General features: G+C 35.2%; 1 protein-coding gene across 3 annotated transcripts in view; it reads right to left on the reverse strand.

The window, feature by feature from the left end:
* CCDC178 (coiled-coil domain containing 178) overlaps positions 1 to 23,230 on the reverse strand; it is a 441,055-nt gene that overhangs the window by 36,529 nt on the left and 381,296 nt on the right. For all 3 annotated transcript variants that reach the window (XM_019465445.2, XM_019465447.2, XM_019465449.2), the window contains one exon: positions 8,811 to 8,945. In XM_019465445.2, the coding sequence (XP_019320990.2) occupies positions 8,811 to 8,945 (135 nt within the window). The remainder of the gene's footprint in view (positions 1 to 8,810; positions 8,946 to 23,230) is intronic.

Genomic DNA, 23,230 nt, shown 5'->3' on the forward strand with positions numbered 1-23,230 from the left:
CTATATTGCGTGAACTTCCCTCTTAGAACTATTTTTGCTGCAAAAACTCCAAAGATTTTGAACAGTTATGTTTTCATTTTCATTTGTTTCCATGTAATTTTAAATTTTTTAATGTCTTATTTATTTTTGAGAGAGAGAGAGAGCGCGCAGGGAGGGGCAGAGAGAGGGAGACACAGAATCTGAAGCAGGCTTCAGGCTCTGAGCTGTCAGCACAGAGCCCGATGCAGGGCTCAAACTTGTGAACTGTGAGATCATGACCTGAGCTGAAATCAGATGCCCAATCGACTGAGCCACCCAAGTGGCACCGCCCCCCCACCCATGTAATTTTTAATTTTTTCTTTAATTTCTTGATTGATCCATTCATTGTTCAGTAGCAAGTTATATAGCCTTCACATATAGGTGTTCTTTTCAAGTTTGTTTTCCTGTGATTTCTAGTTTCATAGTGCTGTGGTCCGAAAGATACATGGTATGACTTAGATCTTTTTGAATTTGTTTAGAGTTGTTTTGTGGCCTAATATATGGTCTATTCTGGAGAATGTTCCATAGGCACTTGAAAAGAAGCCTTTTCTGCTGTTTTAGAATGGAATCTTCTGAATATATCTGTTAAGTCCATCTGGTTCAGTGTGCCATTCAAAGCTACTGTTTCCTTGCTGATTTTTCTGTTTGGATGATCTGTCCATTGGTGTAAGTGAGGTGTTAAAGTCCCCTACTATTATTGTATTACTATTGATTAGTTCCTTTATGTTTGTTATTAACTGTCTTATATATTTGGGTGCCTTCATATTGGGTGCATAAAAATTTACGATTGTTATATCATCTTGTTGGATTTTCCCTTTTATTATTATACAGTGCCCTTCTTTGTCTCTTATTACACTCTTTGTTTTAAAATTTAGTCTGATATAAGTATTGCTACTCCCAGCTTTCTTTTGACGCATTTGCATGATTAATGTTTTTCCATCCCCTCAGTTTCAATCTGCATGTGTCTTTAGGTCTGAAATGAGTCTCTTGGGGCAGTATATAGAGGGGTCTTGTTTTTTTTTTTATCCACTCTGTCACTGTATGTCTTTTGATTGGAGCATTTAGGCCATTTACATTCAAAGCAACTACTGATAGATTTGTTTTTATTGCCATTTTGTTACTTGTTTTTTGGTTGTTTTTGTGGTTTTCCTCTGATCTTTTCTTCTCTTGCTCTCTTTCATGGTTTGTTGGCCTTCTTTAGTGATATACTTGGATTCCACTGTCTTCTCTGCATATCTATTACTGGTTTTTGATTTGTGATTACCATTAAGTTTGTATGTAACATCTACTGTATATAGCAGTCTATATTAAGTGGTTATATTAAGATGGGTGCTTAAGTTTGAACTCATTCTTTACTGCCCCCCCCAACATTTTAGGCATATGGTGTCATATTTTACATCCTTTTATTTGTGAATTCCTTGACTGATTTTTTACAGATACACTTATTTTTAATGCTTCTGTGCATTCAACTTTTTATCCTCTTACTTATGGACTTTCCTTTCCATTCAAAGAGTCCTCTTTAATATTTCTTGTAGGGCTGGTTTGGTGGTTTTAACAACTTTAGTTTTTGTTTGTGTTAGAAACTCTGTCTCTCCTTCTTTTCTGAATGGTTGCCTTACTGGATAGAGTATTCTTGGCTGCAGATTTTCCTTTTTAGCAATTTGAAAAAATCATGGCACTCCCTTCTGGCCTGCAAAGTTTCTGCTGAAAAATCTGCTGATAGCCTTATGGGGTTTCCTTTGTTATAACTCTGCTTTTTTCTTGCTGTTTTAAAATTTTTTTATCACTACTTTTTTGCCATTTTAATTACCATGTGTCTTGGTATGGATCTCCTTGGTTGATTCTATTGGGGGATCTCTGTGCCTTTTGGATTTGGATATCTGTTTTCTTCCCCTGTTTTCACCTATTATTTAACCCATACATTTTCTGCCCCCTTTCTCTGTCTTCTTCTAGATTCCTATAATGTGAATGTTGTTAACACTTAATGGAGTCATGAAGTTCCCTAAGTCTATTCTTATTTTGCATAATTCTTTTTTCTCTCATTTGCTCAGCTTGATTACTTTCCATTCCTCTGTCTTCCAGGTCATTAATTTGTTCCCCTGCTTACTCTAGCCTGCAATTTATTCCATCAAGTATATTCTTAATTTCTTTTGTTGTGTTCTTCACCTTTAATTTTTTTTTTGAAATCTCTTTGTTAAGGGTCTCACTAATGTCCTCCACTCTTTCTCAAGTCCAGTGAATATCTTTATGATCATTATTTTATATTCTCTATCTGGCATATTACTTACCTCCATTTTGCTTTGTTCTCTTGATGTGGTTTTGTATTGTCCTTTCATTTGCGACATACTCCTTTGTCTCTTTATTTGGCCTTTCTCTCCGTGTCTGTTTCTTTGTGTTTGGAAAGTCAGCTACATCTCCTGCTCTTGAATGTAATGGCTTTATGAAGAAGACAGCCTATAGAGTCCTGTAGTGCAATGTCCCTTGTTCCCTAGGACCTGGCACTTTGGGTCTCCTATGTGAGTTGCATGTGCCCTGCTGTTGTGTCCTAGCCACTTTTTCCTTCAGTCTAGCCATTTACAGACTCTCTTTGCTGTTGTGTGCAATGCTGGGTCCCTGGCCAGGTAGGGCGCATTTTTAAAAAGCATGTGCTAGTCTGCTTATGAAATGAGATCCACTGCTGCTGCCACTGCTACTGTGTCTGCCTCAATTGAGGTTCCACAAAATGGTCAAGTTGGGAGATGATGTATTGGTGGGATTTGTGCTGGTCTTCTGGGGGAGGGGACCTGCAAGGCTGGGACTGAGGCAAGAGTGACTGGAAAGGTGAATCCACAGAAGTGCGGGGATGGGGCTTGGTGTAAGCTAATTAGTTAGCAAGTGCCAAGTGTAGGTGTCATGCTGGTCCCCACAGGTGGCCCTGTGCTTATTATTGGGGGCAGGAGAGGTAAATAGCACCTTCTAGCTTCTTTCTTGCTGGAGAGGTCTCCCCTTGATCATTGCCTCTCTGGTCATGCTCTAAAATGAGTAAATAACTCTCCCTTCTGTATGTCCCTGGTATTTTCCAAACTGCTGCTTCCATGCTGTATCTCTACTGGCTTCTGTGGGATTGTCTCCTTAAGGATGGGGACTCCCCTTCCTAATCGCCTCCAGGCTCTCACAGAGCTGAGCCCCCTGATTTTTAAAATCCCAGGTTTTAAGTCCTGGTAACTGTAAAAACTCATGAGATTTGGTCCCTCTTGCTTTCAAAGCCAATTATGGGGTTTCCTTTTCCCTTGAGTGCTGTCTGGTGTGATAGTCTGTGTTTCGCCCTTCTCCGCACCCTCCCCACTGCTGGCAGCCACGGTCTGGTCTGTTTTACTCCCAAACCTCGTCTTCACCCCTCCTACCTTCTTCAGTGTGGCCTCTTCCCTAATTTTAGTTGTGGAGTTTTTTTCTGCCAGACTTCAGGTCATTTTCTGAGTTATTCAAGCTGATGTGAGTGTTATCTAGTTGCCTGTGTGGGAAAAGGTGAACTTAGGGGTACTCCCGCTCCACCATCTCCCCAGCCTCTAACCAAGTGAATTTAGATTTTTATCCTGTTATTTTTTTTCTGGATTTTTAAAATTTGCAAAGTTCTCTTCCAAAAATAAGAAATTGGTCTGTCCCTGTATGTATTTTGTTTGTGTGTGTCCATGCACATGCACATGCACATGTCTGAAATGATTAAACACCTTACTTCTGTGTCATCAAAATTCTTGGCAAAGTACCCAGAGAATGCTTTTGTTTATTACTATAAAGAGTTCTAGGCACCTAAAGCTTGAAAGAACCTTTAAGGTTATCACATTGAATCTTAATAAACCACTTCACCACATAATAAACCACATAATAATCAACTCACTCAACAAATATTTTGAGTCATTATGTTTCAAGAACTATTGTTGGTGCTAAGAGGATAAAGATGAACAAACCAGACATACTTTTCAATGGAGAAGGCTCATTCTAGTGGGTGAAGGGATACAGACCACACACAAAGGTTTGTGCAAGAAAGTCAGGTGAACATTCCAGGAGTACAGCCTGAGGAGGTGCTCTCTGGGCTGACTCTTGGCCAGTTTGCTCTCCCTCAATCACTGCACTGCTTTTGCTGGAGCACCAGCAGTGCATGCTTGGACAAAAATACTTCTGAAGAGTGTATTGCTCTTGAGCCCAAACTCACCATCCAACCTCTTCCACTATGGGTCCAAGTACTGCCCTCTGGAGGTCAACAAAATATATATGTGCCAATGTTCACTTAATCCTTTAGATGTTTGTCTTTCTAAGGTCTTTTCCTTTTATAATTAAACATTCTAAATTTGTATATTTTTCCTTCTCCCTGATTTTTATTAGATCGCTGCTCTCTAGTGTATCAATATGGCCCTTAAACTATAATTCCCAAACCTGTATAAAATACTGCAGATATACTCAACTTTTGGAAAAAGGCAATGGAACTATCATCTCCTTTAACAAGACAAAACATTTGTGCCTATGAAGTCTAAGATCACATGAACATTCTGTTGCCACATCATATTCTCATTTAAATAATGAGTTAATCTCCAGTCTTTTTTCCAAATGAGATACCAAAGAGGTATTAAATATCGCTATATTAAATAAATCAAAAGTAAAAAGAGAAAAATAATGCAATAATAGTACTTTAAATGGGCTTAGATATGAGGTTAGGACTATAAAATATGCCCTACACTATCAGATTCAATAAGTCTCATATGCTTGTCAGAGTTGGAACATGGCATTGGTCTTAAGACTGTAATAGCTCACTTTGGATCATATTAAAATTGCAGTCAACTAAAATCCATATATATATATATATGTATAAATATTTATATATACTTAATAAATGGCTTTGATGTCAAATACACAAATTCTTTATTTCAGTTATAGTTCATCTTACTGGTTTCTGCTTGATCACTGTTATTCAAAAGCTTATCTGGCCCACCTGGTTTTCTGCCATCTACAGATTTACCAATTATGCTTTTTTTTTTTCTGATAGTCCTGCAAGTAATTGTTCCAAGCCCAAGGGTGAAACAAAGTTTCTTTTTTATGCATCACTATTTTTTTTTCTTTTTTTTCTTTTTTTTTTTCTTTTTTTTCTTTTTTAATATATGAAATTTACTGTCAAATTGGTTTCCATACAACACCCAGTGCTCATCCCAAAAGGTGCCCTGCTCAATACCCATCACCCACCCTGCCCTCCCTCCCACCCTGTCCTCCCTCCCACCCCCCATCAACCCTCAGTTTGTTCTCAGTTTTTAACAGTCTCTAATGCTTTGGCTCTCTCCCACTCTAACCTCTTTTTTTTTTTTTTCCCTTCCCCTCCCCCATGGGTTTCTGTTATGTTTCTCAGGATCCACATAAGAGTGAAACCATATGGTATCTGTCTTTCTCTGTATGGCTTATTTCACTTAGCATCACACTCTCCAGTTCCATCCATGTTGCTACAAAAGGCCATATTTCATTTTTTCTCATTGCCACGTAGTATTCCATTGTGTATATAAACCACAATTTCTTTATCCATTCATCAGTTGATGGACATTTAGGCTCTTTCCATAATTTGGCTATTGTTGAGAGTGCCGCTATAAACATTGGGGTACAGGTGCCCCTATGCATCAGTACTCCTGTATCCCTTGGATAAATTCCTAGCAGTGCTATTGCTGGGTCATAGGGTAGGTCTATTTTTAATTTTCTGAGGAACCTCCACACTGCTTTCCAGAGCGGCTGCACCAATTTGCATTCCCACCAACAGTGCAAGAGGGTTCCTGTTTCTCCACATCCTCTCCAGCATCTATAGTCTCCTGATTTCTTCATTTTGGCCACTCTGACTGGCGTGAGGTGGTATCTGAGTGTGGTTTTGATTTGTATTTCCCTGATAAGGAGCGACGTTGAACATCTTTTCATGTGCCTGTTGGCCATCCGGATGTCTTCTTTAGAGAAGTGTCTATTCATGTTTTCTGCCCATTTCTTCACTGGGTTATTTGTTTTTCGGGTGTGGAGTTTGATGAGCTCTTTATAGATTTTGGATACTAGCCCTTTGTCCGATGTGTCATTTGCAAATATCTTTTCCCATTCCGTTGGTTGCCTTTTAGTTTTGTTGGTTGTTTCCTTTGCTGTATGCATCACTATTTTGAATTGCTTTTGCTCAATATCAGTTATATATAGTTTAAAGATTCATCAGATGATTTTCTCATCAAATAATTTACTAATATCTTATGGCATCATTTTAATACTATCTTCGAAATATAAAATGTTAGGTTTCCTAGTATTGACATGCTACTAAATCATATGAAAACAGAGGGCAATAGCCTCTAGTTTGTTAAGCAATTTTAGCCATGTTGACTCAAACTGTAGAGACTGACACCAGCAGACTCACTCTACAAACATATTAAATCACTCTATCATGTTCCAATTTAAAGATTTTTGATATAATGAGTGAAAACAAGATAGCCATGGGATACTTTCAGAAAACCTCAATGGCTTGCTATCATACACACTAAAAAACAACTGAGCAAGAATTGAACTAATTTCACTGATGGTGTAAAGCTCTAAAGGAGCTTAGAATCTTCTAGGAAGAAAAGCACAGCAGTAGGAATAAACTGTGGTTTGGTGATATGTACAGAATACAGTAAGAGGTCAAAGAAGAAGAAGGTGGGGGAAGTGCTCAGAAAGGATTTTGTAGATGAGATGTTTGATTTGAATCAGGTGTTCATTAACAGGTACAGTAAAGAGTACTGCAGAAAGAGGTAAGACATTAGGCACAGGAAAGGAAGAAGGAGTCAAGAGGTTTCACACTAGAGAAATTTTGAAGTGGCTGAAATAGACTCTAAGGAACTAATGTGGAGAGGGATGAAGCTGCGGAAGTTAGCAGGGGTTGGGTCATGAAGGTCATTGTGTACCATGTTGACGGTTTAGGACTTGAGTTTTTCAGAGGATTGCCCATGTTTCTATAGTTTTATGGCAAGATTCTGAAAATTTTATTTTTTATATTCCTATTAAGAGCCAAGGTTGAAATACTCTAAATTAAAGGCATCTCCCTCAGATAAGAATCCACTAAGTTATGTTCCTCAGGTTCCCCATATACAATCCAGCCTTGCCACTGTCTCTCTAAATGCAGAATAGTTGAGTTGTCCTACTGATACCAACCTATCATTTCTAACCTTTCATTTCCACTGTTGTATAACAACCATCAAAATAAGTAACTTAAAATCAAGTTTGGTAAAAAAAAATGTATGGCTTAATTTTAATAAAAACTTAGAGTAAGGAGTATTATAGATTATGATTTGAGAGTTCACTTTACCAATATGCAGAAAGTTTCTACTGACATTTTCAATATTTCAAAATACATCCTAATTCACAATGAGGGTTTACCATTTGTAAGATTTTTAAGAATGTTTACATTTAGGCACTAGTATGAGATTTTCCTAAAATAATAATTAGAACATGCAAAATTACCTTTGAATATTTAAAAGGGAATCACAGATCAGTCACTCCATAATTTTTAATGTACTGTCAACAGACTTTTAAAGAGAAAAAACACATGCTACTGTCTTCAGAAATACTGCAATTGTAATTTATACTCAAGTTTGTATATGAATATCTATTCAACCTACACGTTTAAGCTCTACCTTTCAAAACTCTAAATTTCTATTATTTAAATTTTTGTTATAATCCATTATCAGTGGAATCCTTATATACAGTATATGTATGCAAATAGAGTCTATATCCACTTTATATATGTACTTTGAATGGGATACACACACACACACACACACACACACACACACACACACACCCTCAGAGGAAAATAGCAAAATAGCAATAGCCACCAGTAAAAATGAAGAAGACAAAAAAAAAGCCACCAGCTTTGGAAGTGTTATGCAAAATTCTTCAATTGTGGCAAAAGAATCATGAAATGCACACACAATTAAAATGTTTAGAAAAAGGCTTGGTGTGTTTAGGTTCAGCATGCATTGTTTATGCTGCAAGTTTATGAAAATTGTGGTTTTAAAGAGTGTGTACATTTTATTTTATAGAATAGATACTTTTTTTTTTTTTCTTTTACTAGAACAAGGCGGTGTTTGTTTTCCTTTGGGAACTCACTTTTTATGCATATTATGACATTTCAAATAGTAAAATATGAATTAAAAATTTAATTTTCCAGTAATAGCCTTCACATAGTTAATAGGGGTTTCTAAACAGATCAGAGTCTTGAAATAAAGACAAGTGATCCACTAAAATTTCTACAGAGACAAACAGTCAAATCTCACATGTATCTGGAACCATTGTTACATTCTAATCCCAAATTGCTTATTTTTCAAAGACAGTTATCTCCAAATCTGAAGAGGACGGGCCTCTTTCAAAATGGAAGGGGAAAGCAAACAGTTAAATAAAATAAACATAAGTGTCCTTTTCACTGAAGGAGGTTTCACACAAAAGCAACACAAGGCAACTGTTGACGGTATCTCTTAAACAGCTGAATGGCATCTGCAAAGCCTGAAGATTTGAAAATATATATTTACACCAAATATATTTATAAAAAATCTGTTTTGAGGTTTGTGAAAAATAAGCTCAATCTCCCTTTTCCCCCAAAGTATGCATGGTATATATGCTAACTTACTGAATTCATCCTTCATGCAATTCCAGTTTATTAAAGAGGTTAAAAATTTATAAAACTCTGATGGGATATGGTTTTAATGCTTCATCACACTACCCATCATTTGCTTTTCAATCTAGATCAGAATGATCTTTCCTACTTCCCTGCAATCACCTACCTGCACAGCTAATATTTTCTGAATACTCTCTTGAGAGTCTGTCTGGAACTTGGCCAGCCTCATCTGGCCGCAGAGGACCACCAGTTTGAAGTGATTCTGCCACACCTTGTGTATCCTTCTTTGCAGCTGACAGAACTAAAGGGAAGAGGGAGGGGGCAAAAACACAAGTCAGAGTAGGAGAGGAAATTAATGGCAGTGTTCAAGAAGAATGATGGAGGGAAATATAGAAAGCAGTCAATAGCCCATTCTGCACTGTACGGACCTGACAGGAATTTCACAGTCTCCTGATTTTTCAGCCCACTCATGTGCATTCATCAGAAACCAGTCACATCTGGCCGCCAGGATGGGGGGTTAATTTTCTCTAAATGCCTCAGCAGTTTTGTTCTAGCTGAGGCAAACTCTGTGACTGCAAAGCTGATGAGTAAAATATTTCTACTTCACCCAGTTTAACTCAAAACCGATAGCCTCGGGACATATTGAACCTTTCTTTAAAAAAATAATCTTTTGAAGCTTTTTTGAATGGCACATCAGGTCGGGCCAAAGTTTAAAAATGCAACTTTAGGACTTTGATGGACACCATTGCTTCTTTTTTTTTCCTCATAAAGCTCACCATTGCTTGGCAATGTGTGCTTTAGAGCATGACAAAACTAAAGAGAATTAACTTAGCCATCAACTGCTGAGGGAGAACAATAACAGGGAAGAAATTTCCAGCTAGAACTCCCTATTAATCTGCCTCCCTCTGACTATGTGGCATGGAAACATCTCACTGCACTAAAGTACAGTGGACACAGTGGTTAGAGGTGACACGTTTAATACAACACAGAATTTACACAGGAAAAGATTTCTCCTATGAGGCATCCTATACTTTTTGGAAGTTTAATATAAAACCAAACAACAACAACTAACACAGTAGAAGTTTTACCAAGACAATGAACATTTGTCCCTCAACAGTTAACATAACCACACTACATAGAATTGCTACAATAAGGTTATTTTCAAAGAAATAAAGTTCATAAAAATAAATGATAAAAACCATATTAAAAACACTTTAATATATTGTCATTAAAACCTCTTTTTTTTTGGTTATGTGGATAATTGTTTATGTTGATTTCTTTTTAGTGTATTTTTCAGGGTGAAAAAATAAACACCACAAATTTCGTATCAAACATTTCTTCATGACAGAATAAAAACATGTCACAAATTATGGTTATTTTATGTTTTATTTATTGATCTGCATACTGGTTACATGTTAGGGATGCTTGCAAAATTTCATCAGACTGTGCATGGAGGGCTTGTGAACTCTTCTGGAGGCATATTTCAATAAAACAGTTTACTTAAAAACAATTTTTAACATAATCACCTGGTGTTGCATGTGAATTGGCTATAATCATTACCTTCATTATGCATTGTATTAAGCAACACACAGGTATTTATGCAGGTCCACAGAATAAAAAACCACTATTCTTTGTTAACTGATCAACTTGTGAAGAAAACATAACCTTGAAAACTATAGAATTTTCAGCTTGTTAAGTGCCGAAATACATTACTCCTGGAATTACATTAAGGGCATTTCACATAATTTATGCTATTGAATTAAAGATTAACATCACTTTTTGAAGAGAAAGTCTGTCAATATTAAATGGTTTTCTGTAATATTTAATAATTTTAATATAATATTAAAATAATTTTTCTGCCAACTCTGACAGCCATTGGGGCAGCGTATGCTATATCTTAATGTACTCACTAAGACATTAAAGACACTTTAGTCTGTGGATTACCATTACTATGGTATCTGCAAATATGACAAAAGGCAAATAAGAGGAAGATAGATTTTAGAGGAATTCTTCAAACCGAAGGTAATTTTTTTTACAAGTGGGAGCTCTCAACATGTGAAAGATTTTACAAGTGGGAACTCATTAACCAAAGTGAACGGAATGGTAATGTTTCCCATATCCACATCGTAAATGAAGAGAACAGCTGTATACATTAAATCTATTTTATTCAGTTTTCTGAATTTTGGCTTGAGGTAGCCACAAAGGTCTTAAATTAGTCCATATACAAATGCTAAACTACTTAATCTGAGAAGTTTCTTAAGTATCAACTAAGAAAGAGTAATATCTCAAGAGTGTTTTTTGTTTGTTTGTTTGTTTTTAATTTATAGCTAATAGGCCTCTGAAAAAAGAACTGGGACAGAATAAAAACTGAAGGAATTCTTACAAAGAGAGAATCAGCATCCAGTAATCGTCACATATCCACACTATATCCACACTAAAGAAAATGAGATGATCAACAATAATATATATGGAGAAATATTTAAGATGCTGGAAATGACACTGGATTTAATATAAGACTTGACTATGCTGACAACTATTTTAAGAAAATGGTTATGATGAAAGCCCACTTGTAAGATGTCAGTAGACAGTTATCACTCAATAAATACTGAAATTAACTCAACAAAACGAACGGGTAAAATTTTAGTGGTGAAGCAAAGAAGAAAGACTTTCACGAACTTACTAGTTAATAAGAGAAGAGAAAAATAAACAAAGTAAACATAAGAGACACAAAAATAGGTAAAAGGAAAATTAAAGAGAGAGAAGTAAGTTGTGAGTGGAAAAGTACTTTGGATAGACACAACTGAGGTTGGAAACCCAAAGGAACTGGAATGGTTTCTGACATCTCCACCTTCAATTAACCTTGTTTCTGTAATGAAAGTCTTCAATGATTATATCCTTGAAATGTAATCATTTATTCCTGATATGATTATATTCCTTCCTTCTCCTTCATATTTTAGGGAAGATGAAGTGGAATGAGAGAGGAAGTGGTAGAGAAACAAACAAACAAACAAACAAACAAACAAAATGGTAAGGGACACAGACACACTGGAAGGGGTTATAGCAACGGCACAGTAAAGACTTGCCATGCACTTAGAAGAATGGAATTTAGAACCATTGACAGAGTAACTAGGCTGCTGCTTAGCCCCAAGTGCATACTACAAAAATTTTGGAAAAGAATGTATATATTCTCATAGCAAACTCAGAAGGAGCACACTGGAACAGGAAAAGAGTCATTTTGAAAAAAAAGATACTCAACTTCAGTGCCCTCAGTTTTGTATACAAAGAGAAAGGATATTCAATGGCATCAGGAAAGCTGAGTCAGGGAACAGTTGGTGTGTACTCTGAGACATTTAAAATGGCAAAAAAGGGGGCGCCTGGATGGCTCAGTCAGTTTCGAGTCCGACTCTTGATTTCAGCTCAGGTCATGATCTCATGGTTTGTGGGATTGAGCCCCACATTGGGCTCTGCGCTGACAGCATGGAGCCTGCTTGTAATCCTCTCTCTCTGCCCCTCTCATGCTGGCGCATGGGTGCTTTCTCTCTCTCTCTCTCTCTCAAAATAAAAAATAAACTTGAAAAAAAAAGTTTAAATGGCAAAAAGGAATGTAGTTTTCTTTCTTTTTTTATCCCCAGCTTATTTATTTATTTTAAATATAATTTATTGTCAAATGGGTTTCTATTCTGCAAATGGCTAGATTTCATTCTTTCTCATTACCAAGTACTATTCCATTGTATATATAAACCACATCTTCTTTACCCATTCATCACTTGATGGACATTTAGGTGCTTTCCATAGTTTGGCTATTGTTGAAAGTGCTGCTATAAACCTTGGGATATAAGTGCCCCTATGCATCAGCACTCCTGTATCCTTTGGGTAGATTCCTAGCAGTGCTATTGCTGGGCCATAGGGTAGTTCTATTTTTAATTTTTTGAGGAACCTTCTCACTGTTTTCCAGAGAGGCTGAACCAGTTTGCATTCCCACCAACAGTGCAAGAGGGTTCCCGTTTCTCCACATCCTCACCAGCATCTATAGTCTCCTGATTTGTTCATTTTAGCCACTCTGACTGGCATGAGGTGATATCTCACAGTAGTTTTGACTTGTATTTCCCTGATGAGGAGTGACGTTGAGCATCATTTCATGTGTCTGTCGGCCACCTGGATGTCTTCTTTGGAAAAGTGTCTATTCATGTCTTCTGCCCATTTCTTCACTGGATTATTTGTTTTTCGGGTGTGCAGTTTGATGAGTTCTTTATAGATTTTAGATACTAGCCTGTTATCCAATATGTCCTTTGCAAATACCTTCTCTCATTCTGTCAGTTACCTTTCAGTTTTGTTGATTGTTTCCTTTGCAGTGCAGAAGCTTTTTATCGTGATAAGTTTCCAATAGTTCATTTTTAGGAATGTATTTTTCTAACAATGGTTTGTGGACAGTTTGAATTTGTAGTAGATTTGGTAAGTTGGGCTCCAGTATTTGCTTTGTGAGTTCTTTGCTGAAGGAAGCCCAAAGACAGAATTCATTGATATTTCTTTTGAGATAATGATCACTATGTAGCTATTCAGAATGAAAAAAAAATCAATGTCCACATTGACGTGGTATTTCAGATACAAAGAGCTGGTGTCAATGTCAGCATTGCATACAATGTCCATTTGTATATAATATACATTTATACATTTGGTAAAAATTCCTTCTGATTAAATTTTATTAGTCTTCTATGATATTTATTAAATTTAAAGCTTGATATTCTCTGATAGTAAAATAGAGTAAATTAAAGTTGTCACTTGCAAGAATGAAAGATTCTCCATTTTCCTATGTTATACAAAATTATATGGATTCTGCTTTTAACCCAAGTTATTTGATGACTTATATAAATTCATGAAAACTAGCAACTCCTATATATCACATAAATCTGGCCTTAATACTAAATATAATATATATATGTAACAACACATAAACCCTCATTACATAGATTTAGATTTACATTATTTTATTGCTGTTATACATGTGAAAATTAAAATATTTTAAGAATAATATAAACTATTTGATATTCCAAAGGTTTCAAAAACGTTAGGACCAGCCATAAACAAATCAGCACCAAAATACTGCCTTACACCATTCTCATATTCTCAGCATTGAAATTAGAAATTTCAAAGCATCACTTTTTTGGTTATTTTCCATGGCCAGGTTGGAGTATGCAGTTGTCTGGCTTACGTTATGGAGGAAACAAAAATAAGTAAAGCCTTCTTATCCTAACCCAAAAGGGAAAATTGGGACACATTGTGAAGAATGGGGCCATATAGAGGTGAATAATATTTGATTTTTACTGTCAGAGAAAAACAGTGTTTGTAGGTGTGATTTTAAAAATAGGCCTTCAAATTATGAAAGCAGAATACACTCCTCTTTCTCCCTTTGAGTGTAGGCTGGATATAGGGCCTCTCTTCTAAAGAACAGAATATGGCAGAAGATAGGATGCACACACACACACACACACCAAGGTTTCTGTCTTAGATTTTCTCTCTCTCTCTAATTCTCTCAGATCTTTTGATCTGGGCTAGCCAACTCTCATGTTGTATAAGCAGCTCTATGAAAGACCCACATGTGGAGGAACTGAAGCTTCTTTTTGCCAACAGCCCCTTGTGAGTGATCTTGAAAGCAGATTCTCCAATCTATTCAGACGACTCCCATCTTGACCAACAGCTTGACTGAGACCTTGTAGGAGGCCATGAGCTAAAATCACCCATCTAAGCTGCTCCTAGTTCTGGTCTCTCAGAAACTTTGTGAGAAAATAAATGTTTATTGGCTTAAGCTGCTAAATTTGGGGACAACTTATTGCAGCAATAGTTAATGATAGATTTTTAACTCTCTCTCTTCTCTCTTTGCCTAAGAAGAAAATAATTTACTATCTATATTTTCTGAATGGAAAGGAAAAGTGATCGCCTAATTTACTGTTTGGCTTAAGACTGAAACTGAAAATGATTTATTAGTAATAAGAGGGTGACTAATAAATACTTATTGATTGATAGAATGTAGTTTGTGCCATCTATGGAGCTCATTAATTGAAGACAGCATAAAGGAACTATAATTTAATAGTTCCAGAAATTTAAAAATGGTTCATTATCAGCAAATATTTTCGTGTAATACATCAACACATCAAAGAAAAGATAATCATCCCCAAAAGAAGTTGATATGAATAAACACAGAACAAAACCAATCAACAATGAAAAAAATTATCTTAGCAAAGTAGGACGCTTAACCGACTGAGCCACCCAGGCACCCCACATTTAAATCAGTGGAGAAAAAGATGGCATAATTGGTTTTCTCTAAACAAGTGTGTAAAATTAAATTAGATCCTTAACTTACAATATACACTAACATAAAAGCAAGGTAGACTAAAATGAGAAAAAATTAAACTTTAACTGATCTTTAGAAGGGGAAGCAGTTTTAAACAAAATACTGATACAATAAATTCTAATGGAAAGAACTGAAACATTTAATCATACCAAATTTTTTTTAATTTAAATTTAAACAGAGTAACAAAATGAACCAGTGGTTTAGAGAAGATATTAACGACACTCACAGCTAGCAAGGATTAATTTTTTTAAAGTAGAAAGAGCCCCTATAAATTGATAAGGAAAAACACACATAATATACCAGAAAAATGGCCAAATACTACAAATAGGCAATTCATAGAAAAGGAAAGCTATTTTGTCTGTAAACATTTGAAAACACATTCAACGTCAATGGTAGAGCACAAATAAATACCATTTACACTCATCTGATTGGCAATTATTACACAAAACTGTCCATATCAATTCTTGGTACAATGTGGAAAAAACTAAGCTCTCATACACTGTCCAAATTTGTGTATAATTTGACACAATGACTTTGGAGAGCAATTTGACGTTATGTATTAAAGTTGGAGATGTAGCTCACCTTTGATCCAGTAATTATACTCCATATTCTAGACCAGCAATTCTCAAGATCAGCAGGATCAATATCACAACAGAACTTGTTAGAAATATAGTTATTCAGACCTACTGACTCAGAAACTCTGGAGCCCAACAACTGGTATTTCAACAAGACTTCCAGGTATCTAATGTATGTGAAAGTCAGAGGTACTGCTCTTGAAAGAGTCATAACATGTTCCCAAGGAAACATATAAAATAATGTTCATTTACAGCATTGCTTGCAATAGTGAAAATGTGGAAACAATCTAATTGTCTACACTTGAGTAATAACAAACAAACATTGTAATATGTTCATATCCTAAAGCCTAGAATTTAAAATAAATACAGTAATATCACAAGTAATGTGTACAGTATAACATTTAAATGTAAAAAATGAAAACTAGGGTTGCCTGGGTGGCTCAGTTGGTTAAGCATGCGACTCTTGGTTTAGGCTCAGGTCATGATCTCACAGTTTCAGCAGTTCAAGCCTCCTTCAGGCTCCATGCTGACCATGCAGAACTTGTTTGAGATTCTATGTCTCCCTCTCTCTCTGCCCCTCCCCCACTCTTTCTGTCTCTGTCTCTCAAATTTTTTTTTAATGTTTATTTATTTTTGAGAGAAAGAGCGCGAGGTGGGGGGTGGGGGGTGTGGTGCGGACAAAAGAAGAGGGAGACAGAGAATCCAAAGCAGGCTCCAGGCTCCGAGCTTCAGCACAGAGCCCAATGCAGGCCTCGAACCCACAAACCATGAGATCACGATCTGACCCAAAGTTGGACACTTAACTGGCTGAGCCACCAAGGTGCCCCTCAAAATAAATAAACTTAAAAAATGAAAACTGATCATTTACATTTTAAATTAATTACAATTAATAAAATTAAATAGTGAAAATTACAATTAATAAAAATATGGATGAAATTGATAAGCACCTAGTGTTTAGGTAGGCAGAGGGTTTTAAGCGTATTTATACTGGTGTAAACATCCAAAGCAAATATGGCAAATGTCAGAATTTACAGAGCTGTGAGAGGTACATGGAAATTTATCATAAAACTTACATGTAACTCTGTAACTTACCATATGTTTAGTTGTTTCATTAAAAAAAAAACTGTAGGTTAAGCTTACATGTCTTCAAAAAGACATCCTGTATATTTTGTCCTTCAGGATTATTCCCTGTTAGAGAATTTACTATAATCTAGTTTAAAAAATCCTATTATATTTGACCATCTGCTAAAATATAAAAAAGGCTTTTTTGTACAAAATTTTTATTATGTATCCACAAAGCATGATCTTACCTATAATGAAAGAGCTATCCAAAATATTAAAAGACTTTAAATCAATAAGGAATTAATTACTACTTCTAGTTGCTTCTTAAATTGCCTAAAAATGTTGGCATTTCCTCACATCTTGCTTACATAATTAAAACAGCTGTTGAATAGTAACATTGTAACTTATTTCATACTAAATGGAAGATATACACATGTGACCTAGGTACATGACAGTTTGAATTTGCTAGAATCAGGGGAGGATTGGTGGCATATCCATTGAAGAAAACATAAAAATATGTAAAATAATGAATAGAACTTTGGAGAAAGTTGTTTATAAACCTTCAACTTAGTCCTTAGATTAAAACTAATCCTTTTTTTGTGACTTAACTTTTCTAACATTCTCAAATCATAACATCAGGTCTCAAATAAGAATAATTGCAGTTAACATTTTTTCTTAGTCATATTGGTTTCATAAAGATGCTTTGCTAAGTCAAAGTTTTAAAGTTTTACTGTTTTGTTTGTTTGTTTGTTTAGAGAGAAAGCACAAGTGGGGGAGGAAAAGAGAGAGAGGGAAAGAGAGAGAATCTCAAGCAGGCTCCACACTGTCAGCACAGAGCCTGATGTGGGGCTCGAACCCATGAACCATGAGATCATGACCTGAGCCAAAATCAAGAGTCAGACACTTAACTGACTTGACTGAGCCACCCACATGCTCCTGCTAAGACAAAATTTGAAACGCCACAATAGAAACCAGATATTAAAAATACATTAATCAAAATAAACAAAATTTTTTGTAAGCTTATACACACATTGCATGTTCTGTGTCGAAACAGTAGTAGACTAGTGTGTTTTTTCTTAAAAAATTCCTTATATTGTCTCTGTGTTTTACATAACATAAATATCATTACAAACATGCTTTAGATAAAATTAAATCATTTTTAGAGACATATGGTGCCCAAAATTAACTCCCCAAAGCACATAATTTAACTGGCTTTTGCAATTTAAGAACCCTGGAAAAAAAGAAAGGGAACATTTCAAGGAAATGAGAAGTGTCCTTATAATGAATTTCTGCTTATAAGAATCAGACATAACAACAGTCTTTTTAATTAAAATACAAATACCATATGTATAGTTATCTGAAAATGAACTATAAATTGTTTTGCAGGAAAACAAAGACCAGTCAATACTGAAAACACAAAGTCCCTTAAAATTCAAAGGTAATACTGGCAGGACTGATAGTTCAAGGACAGCACCCAAGGTTCTTTGTCTAGGAATAATGATTTTCCATCACTGGAAAATGAAAACAATTGCTGAAGATTTAACTGTATGAGACAGATTTTAAAATAATACTTCATCTATACCTTTTTTGAGGAAAATATCTTTATAAAAACTGAATGATAGTTCAAAAGAACACAGAATTCCCCTGCATACAGGAAGATTCCATTGGATACAACATTCAAACAGGAAATTCATAGAATCACTGAAATAAACAACCCTCATCAAATTAACATGTAGGACAAATGTGAAAGATGTGCAACATTGCAAATTCTTGAAGTGAAAGCCATTTCCCAGTACACCGGAGTGGGAATTGGGAGTGGGTATATATGGTGGTGATGACACACGACAATTGTTAGATGTTACAGGATTTCTGAAGGAAGGACCAGAGTATGCATGGATTTACTCATCACAGGTGTCTGAAAACTTAAAAGTTCATCTGATGTGACCACTAGTGAGTTGGGAATTTCATAGGTGAGAAGCCTGCAGAGCAGAAATAGTATGGAGGACTTTTCCATGGGAGAAAATGAAAGCATTTCAGACAATCTACTTCTATTTTCTAGCTATAAACATAGTCAAGCAAATAGTCCCACTGTAGAAGCAGCTCTAAGAAAAAATTACACATATTTGACAAAGGAGAGAAAAAAGCATGCTGTATTCTGCAGATTTGCATTTGTACCTTTGGTAATCCAATTAAAATGATAAGCTTTGACAAAATATGATGAAGGCCACTTGGAAAAAATAACAGCATTTTCCTATAGGAATAGATTTTAAATGATAAATAGAAACATACATACAGTCATTCATTTGCACTAGAATCTTAAAATAATGATTATAATTTCTGATCTGCTTGTTATAAGGTTTTATATAGTGGAAGCACACTTCCTTTTTCTCTTTCTGACAGATAAATAAAACTGATAAGTGAAGATATGTGCATGCAATTTTAATTCAACAGAGTGATGTAAAGTGGGCGCAGCTCACAAGGCAAATAGCATAAGCCTTATCAGTTCTGTTTATCGTAATAATCCAAACAATGGCAATTACAAACTACTCCACAGATTTTTGGCACGGCAGGAATGACAGATATACAAAATCCAGTTAATTCTGATCTTTTTATAGTACTCAGTTACCAAGCCACACATGTACAATATACAAACCTCAAAAGTAATGAGATATTTATTATCAAATCTGTTCCACAGACTGGTGTTAAAGATCAAATAACTCATTTATGGAAACCCCTGGTGTCAATTGCTTAGGTATACTTAAAAAATAAAATAAGACTCTCATGCATTTCAAACCTAGAACTGGCCTTTAAAAATTTAATAAAGAACCACTCTTTTATTCTAATTATATAAAGAACAATACATTTCAAAATTCTCTGTTTGGACTTCTGCTAATATATAAAAACCCTAATGGCATGACAGAAAGCAAACTGAACTATAGCAAACACTACTAATTCTTGCAGTTAATAGTGAAAGATCAAATCTGTCCCTTTATATGAATATACACATGCATTTCTATTATATATGTTATGATTTTACCACATACGATGACATACAGATAGCTAATTTAATATTTTATATATTTAATAGTAATAAGGTATAAAACTCACAGACTTCTTAGTTTCTCATGTGTCTGGTTCTGAAATAAATTACTGTATTCTGATTAATATTTGATTTTAAAATGGTAAAGATAATTATTTTTTAATTTAAATGATAAATTTCACAGGCAAATTCTACGAAGGGCTCAAAACTCACTAAATATTCTTAATTCTAACATTATAATTCCTTGTGATTTAAAACAAGAGGCTAGGTCAAGAATAAAACAACTTTTAAAATTCTGTAATAGAGGTTATTTTCATAAGAAAAAAATAACATTGCTCAAATGAAAAACTAGCTGTTTTTAAGAAGTTGCAAATGATATTATTAGATAAAGACTAAAAACAAAGGTTATGTTGTCACTGCACTTAAGAGCTGAACATAATCTTAAAGTATCCACTTCCTTGCCTGCCTGTCCATCATTTTCCCAAGAGTAATTAAATCCCTTCATTTTAAGATGTGATTAAATGAATGCCCTAAGCTGGCTTTTTGGTGTTCATTTATGAGTGGTGGTTGAATAATTTTCTTTCAAGATTATCCACAGTATATCTTTACAATCTTATAGGAGACCCACTTGTTCTGATGCAAGTGAATTAAAATAATACTTTAAAAATCACATTTAACTAAATTAATTCACAATAAAAACATTATATCAAAAATGATTAATTATAGAGCTCCCTGGTTTATTCACAGGAAGAAATATAGTATTCTTCTACTTTAAAGACATCAAGTCTATTATAAATATCCTCAGTATCTTAATTTCTTTTACACACAAGTAAACATAAAAGTTTCTGAAATTATTTGTTTTAAACTACTTGCAAAAATTAACTGAAAGTGTAAAGAAAATATGAAACACAATCATGCAATGAGGCAGAGCCTGGGAGCAGAAATAAACTAGTCCACAGCTATAAGAAATCAGGGGTCAGGGTTCAAGTAAGTATGAGCTTTTTAAAAAATTACATCTGGGGGGCGCCTGGGTGGCTCGGTGGGTTGAGCGGCCGACTTCAGCTCAGGTCATGATCTCGCGGTCCGTGAGTTCGAGCCCCACGTCGGGCTCTGTGCCTGTTTCAGATTCTGTGTCTCCCTCTCTATGACCCTCCCCCGTTCATGCTCTGTCTCTCTCTGTCTCAAAAATAAATAAACGTTAAAAAAAAAAAGTTAAAAAAAAAAAATTACATCTGGAGTGCAGAAGTCTTATGACCTTAGTCTTGTCTTAATTTCTTGTTACTGATCTAGTATTATTTTGGGGCTAGAAGGATTTTAACAAAAAGAAGAAAATCAGCAAAATAGTAGATTGTCATAGATGCCAAAATTTTCTAATCCATTTATTGGCTTGAACAAGAGTATCTAATTGAACACAGGTTACAAAAAATATTATCAAAACATGTAATAATAAAACAGTGGCTTTTATTTATTATATATATATATTTTATTTTTTATTTTTTAAAACTTACATCCAAATTAGCATATAGTACAACAATGATTTCAGGAGTAGATTCCTTAGTGCCCCTTACCCATTTAGCCCATCGCCCCTCCCGCAACCCCTCCATTAACCCTCAGTTTGTTCTCCATATTTATGAGTCTCTTCTGTTTTGTCCCCCTCCCTGTTTTTATATTATTTTTGCTTCCCTTCCCTTATGTTTATCTGTTTTGTCTCATAAAGTCTTCATATGAGTGAAGTCATATGATTTTTGTCTTTCTCTGACTAATTTCACTTAGTATAATACCCTCCAGTTCCATCCACATAGTTGCAAATGGCAAAATTTCATTCCTTTTGATTGCCGAGTAATACTCCATTTTATATATATATATATATATATATATATATATATATACACACACATATATATATATATACACACACACATATATATATATATACACACACACATATATATATATATACACACACATATATATATATATATATATATATATATATATATACCACATCTTCTTTATCCACTCATCCATCGATGGACATTTGGGCTCTTACCATACTTTGACTATTGTTGATAGTGCTGCTATAAACATGGGGGTGCATGTGTCCCTTTGAAACAGCACACCTGTATCCCATGGATAAATGCCTAGTAGTGCAATTGCTAAGTCATAGGGTAGTTCTATTTTTAGTTTTTTGAGGAACCTTCATACTGTTTTCCAGAGTGGCTGCACCAGCTTGCATTGCCACCAACAATGCAAAAGAGATTGTCTTTTTCGGCATCCTCGCCAACATCTGTTGTTGCCTGAGTTGTTAACGGTAGTTCTATGTTTAGTTTTTTGAGGAACTTCCATACTGTTTTCCAGAGTGGCTGCACCAGCTAGCATTCCCACCAACAATGCAAAAGAGATCCTCTTTCTCCGCATCATTGCCAACATCTGTTGTTGCCTGAGTTAAAACAGTGCCTTTTAAGAATCAGTTGCTAATCCCATTCTTACAGCAAACATTTTGAACTAAATTCCAAGATAGTCAAAGAACTGAAAAGAACAATGGTGACAATGATTAACATAAATGGAATGACAGTAACTCATAGTAAGAAAATTACGAACGTTCTGCTAAATTCTGGAAATTTCTGATGACAGTGGATGAATCATTGGATATTTGAAAACGCAATGCCGATACTAGCATTCCATGTGACCTTGAGTAACCATGTCATTTGAACCTTAATTGACTCATTGAAGGAAGAAGTGTAATACTAAACAGGATTGACAGTAAAATATGTCTCCAGAGGAATTTAGAAATCTCTTGTCTCCTTTTGTCTTTCCATTTCTTCAGCTCCTTCACTCTTCAGACCTCTCCTACCACTTCACTGAAATGGCTCTAGCAAAGATCACCTGCAACATCTTATATGGCTAAAGTTAAAAAAACTATTTTTATTTGAGTATGGTTGACACACAATACTACATTAGTTTCAGATGTACAACATAGTGATTTACCATCTCTATACGCTAGGCTGTGCTCACCACATGTGCAGCTATCATCTGTCGCCATACAATGTTCTTACAATATCATTGACCTAATTCCCTTTGCTGTACCTTTTATTCCCATGACTTACTCATTCAATAACTAGAAGCCTGTACTTCCCACTTCCCTTCATCCACTTTGGCCTTCCCTCAGGCAACGATCAGTTTGTTCTCTATATGTATAGGTCTGATTCTGCTATGTGTTTGTTTATTCATTTGCTTTGTTTTTTAAATTTCACATATGAGTGAAATCATATGATATTTCACTGTGTCTTTCTCTGACTGACTTATTTCACTTAGCATAATACCTTCTAGGTCTATCCATGTTGTTGAAAATGGCAAGATCTCATCCTTTTTTTTATGGCTGCACAATATTCCATTGTGTATATATATCTTCTCTATCTGTTCATTTCTCAATGAAGAGTTAGGTTGCTTCTATATCTACTATGTATAATGCTGCAATAAATACAGGGGATGCATATATCTTCTCTAATTAGTGTTTTCATTGTCTTTCAGTAAATACCCAGTAGTGGAATTATTAGATC

This window comes from Panthera pardus, unplaced genomic scaffold, assembly GCF_024362965.1.
Source record: "Panthera pardus isolate Hobbes unplaced genomic scaffold, ASM2436296v1 HiC_scaffold_15, whole genome shotgun sequence".
In the NCBI taxonomy this organism is placed as follows: domain Eukaryota; kingdom Metazoa; phylum Chordata; class Mammalia; order Carnivora; family Felidae; genus Panthera; species Panthera pardus.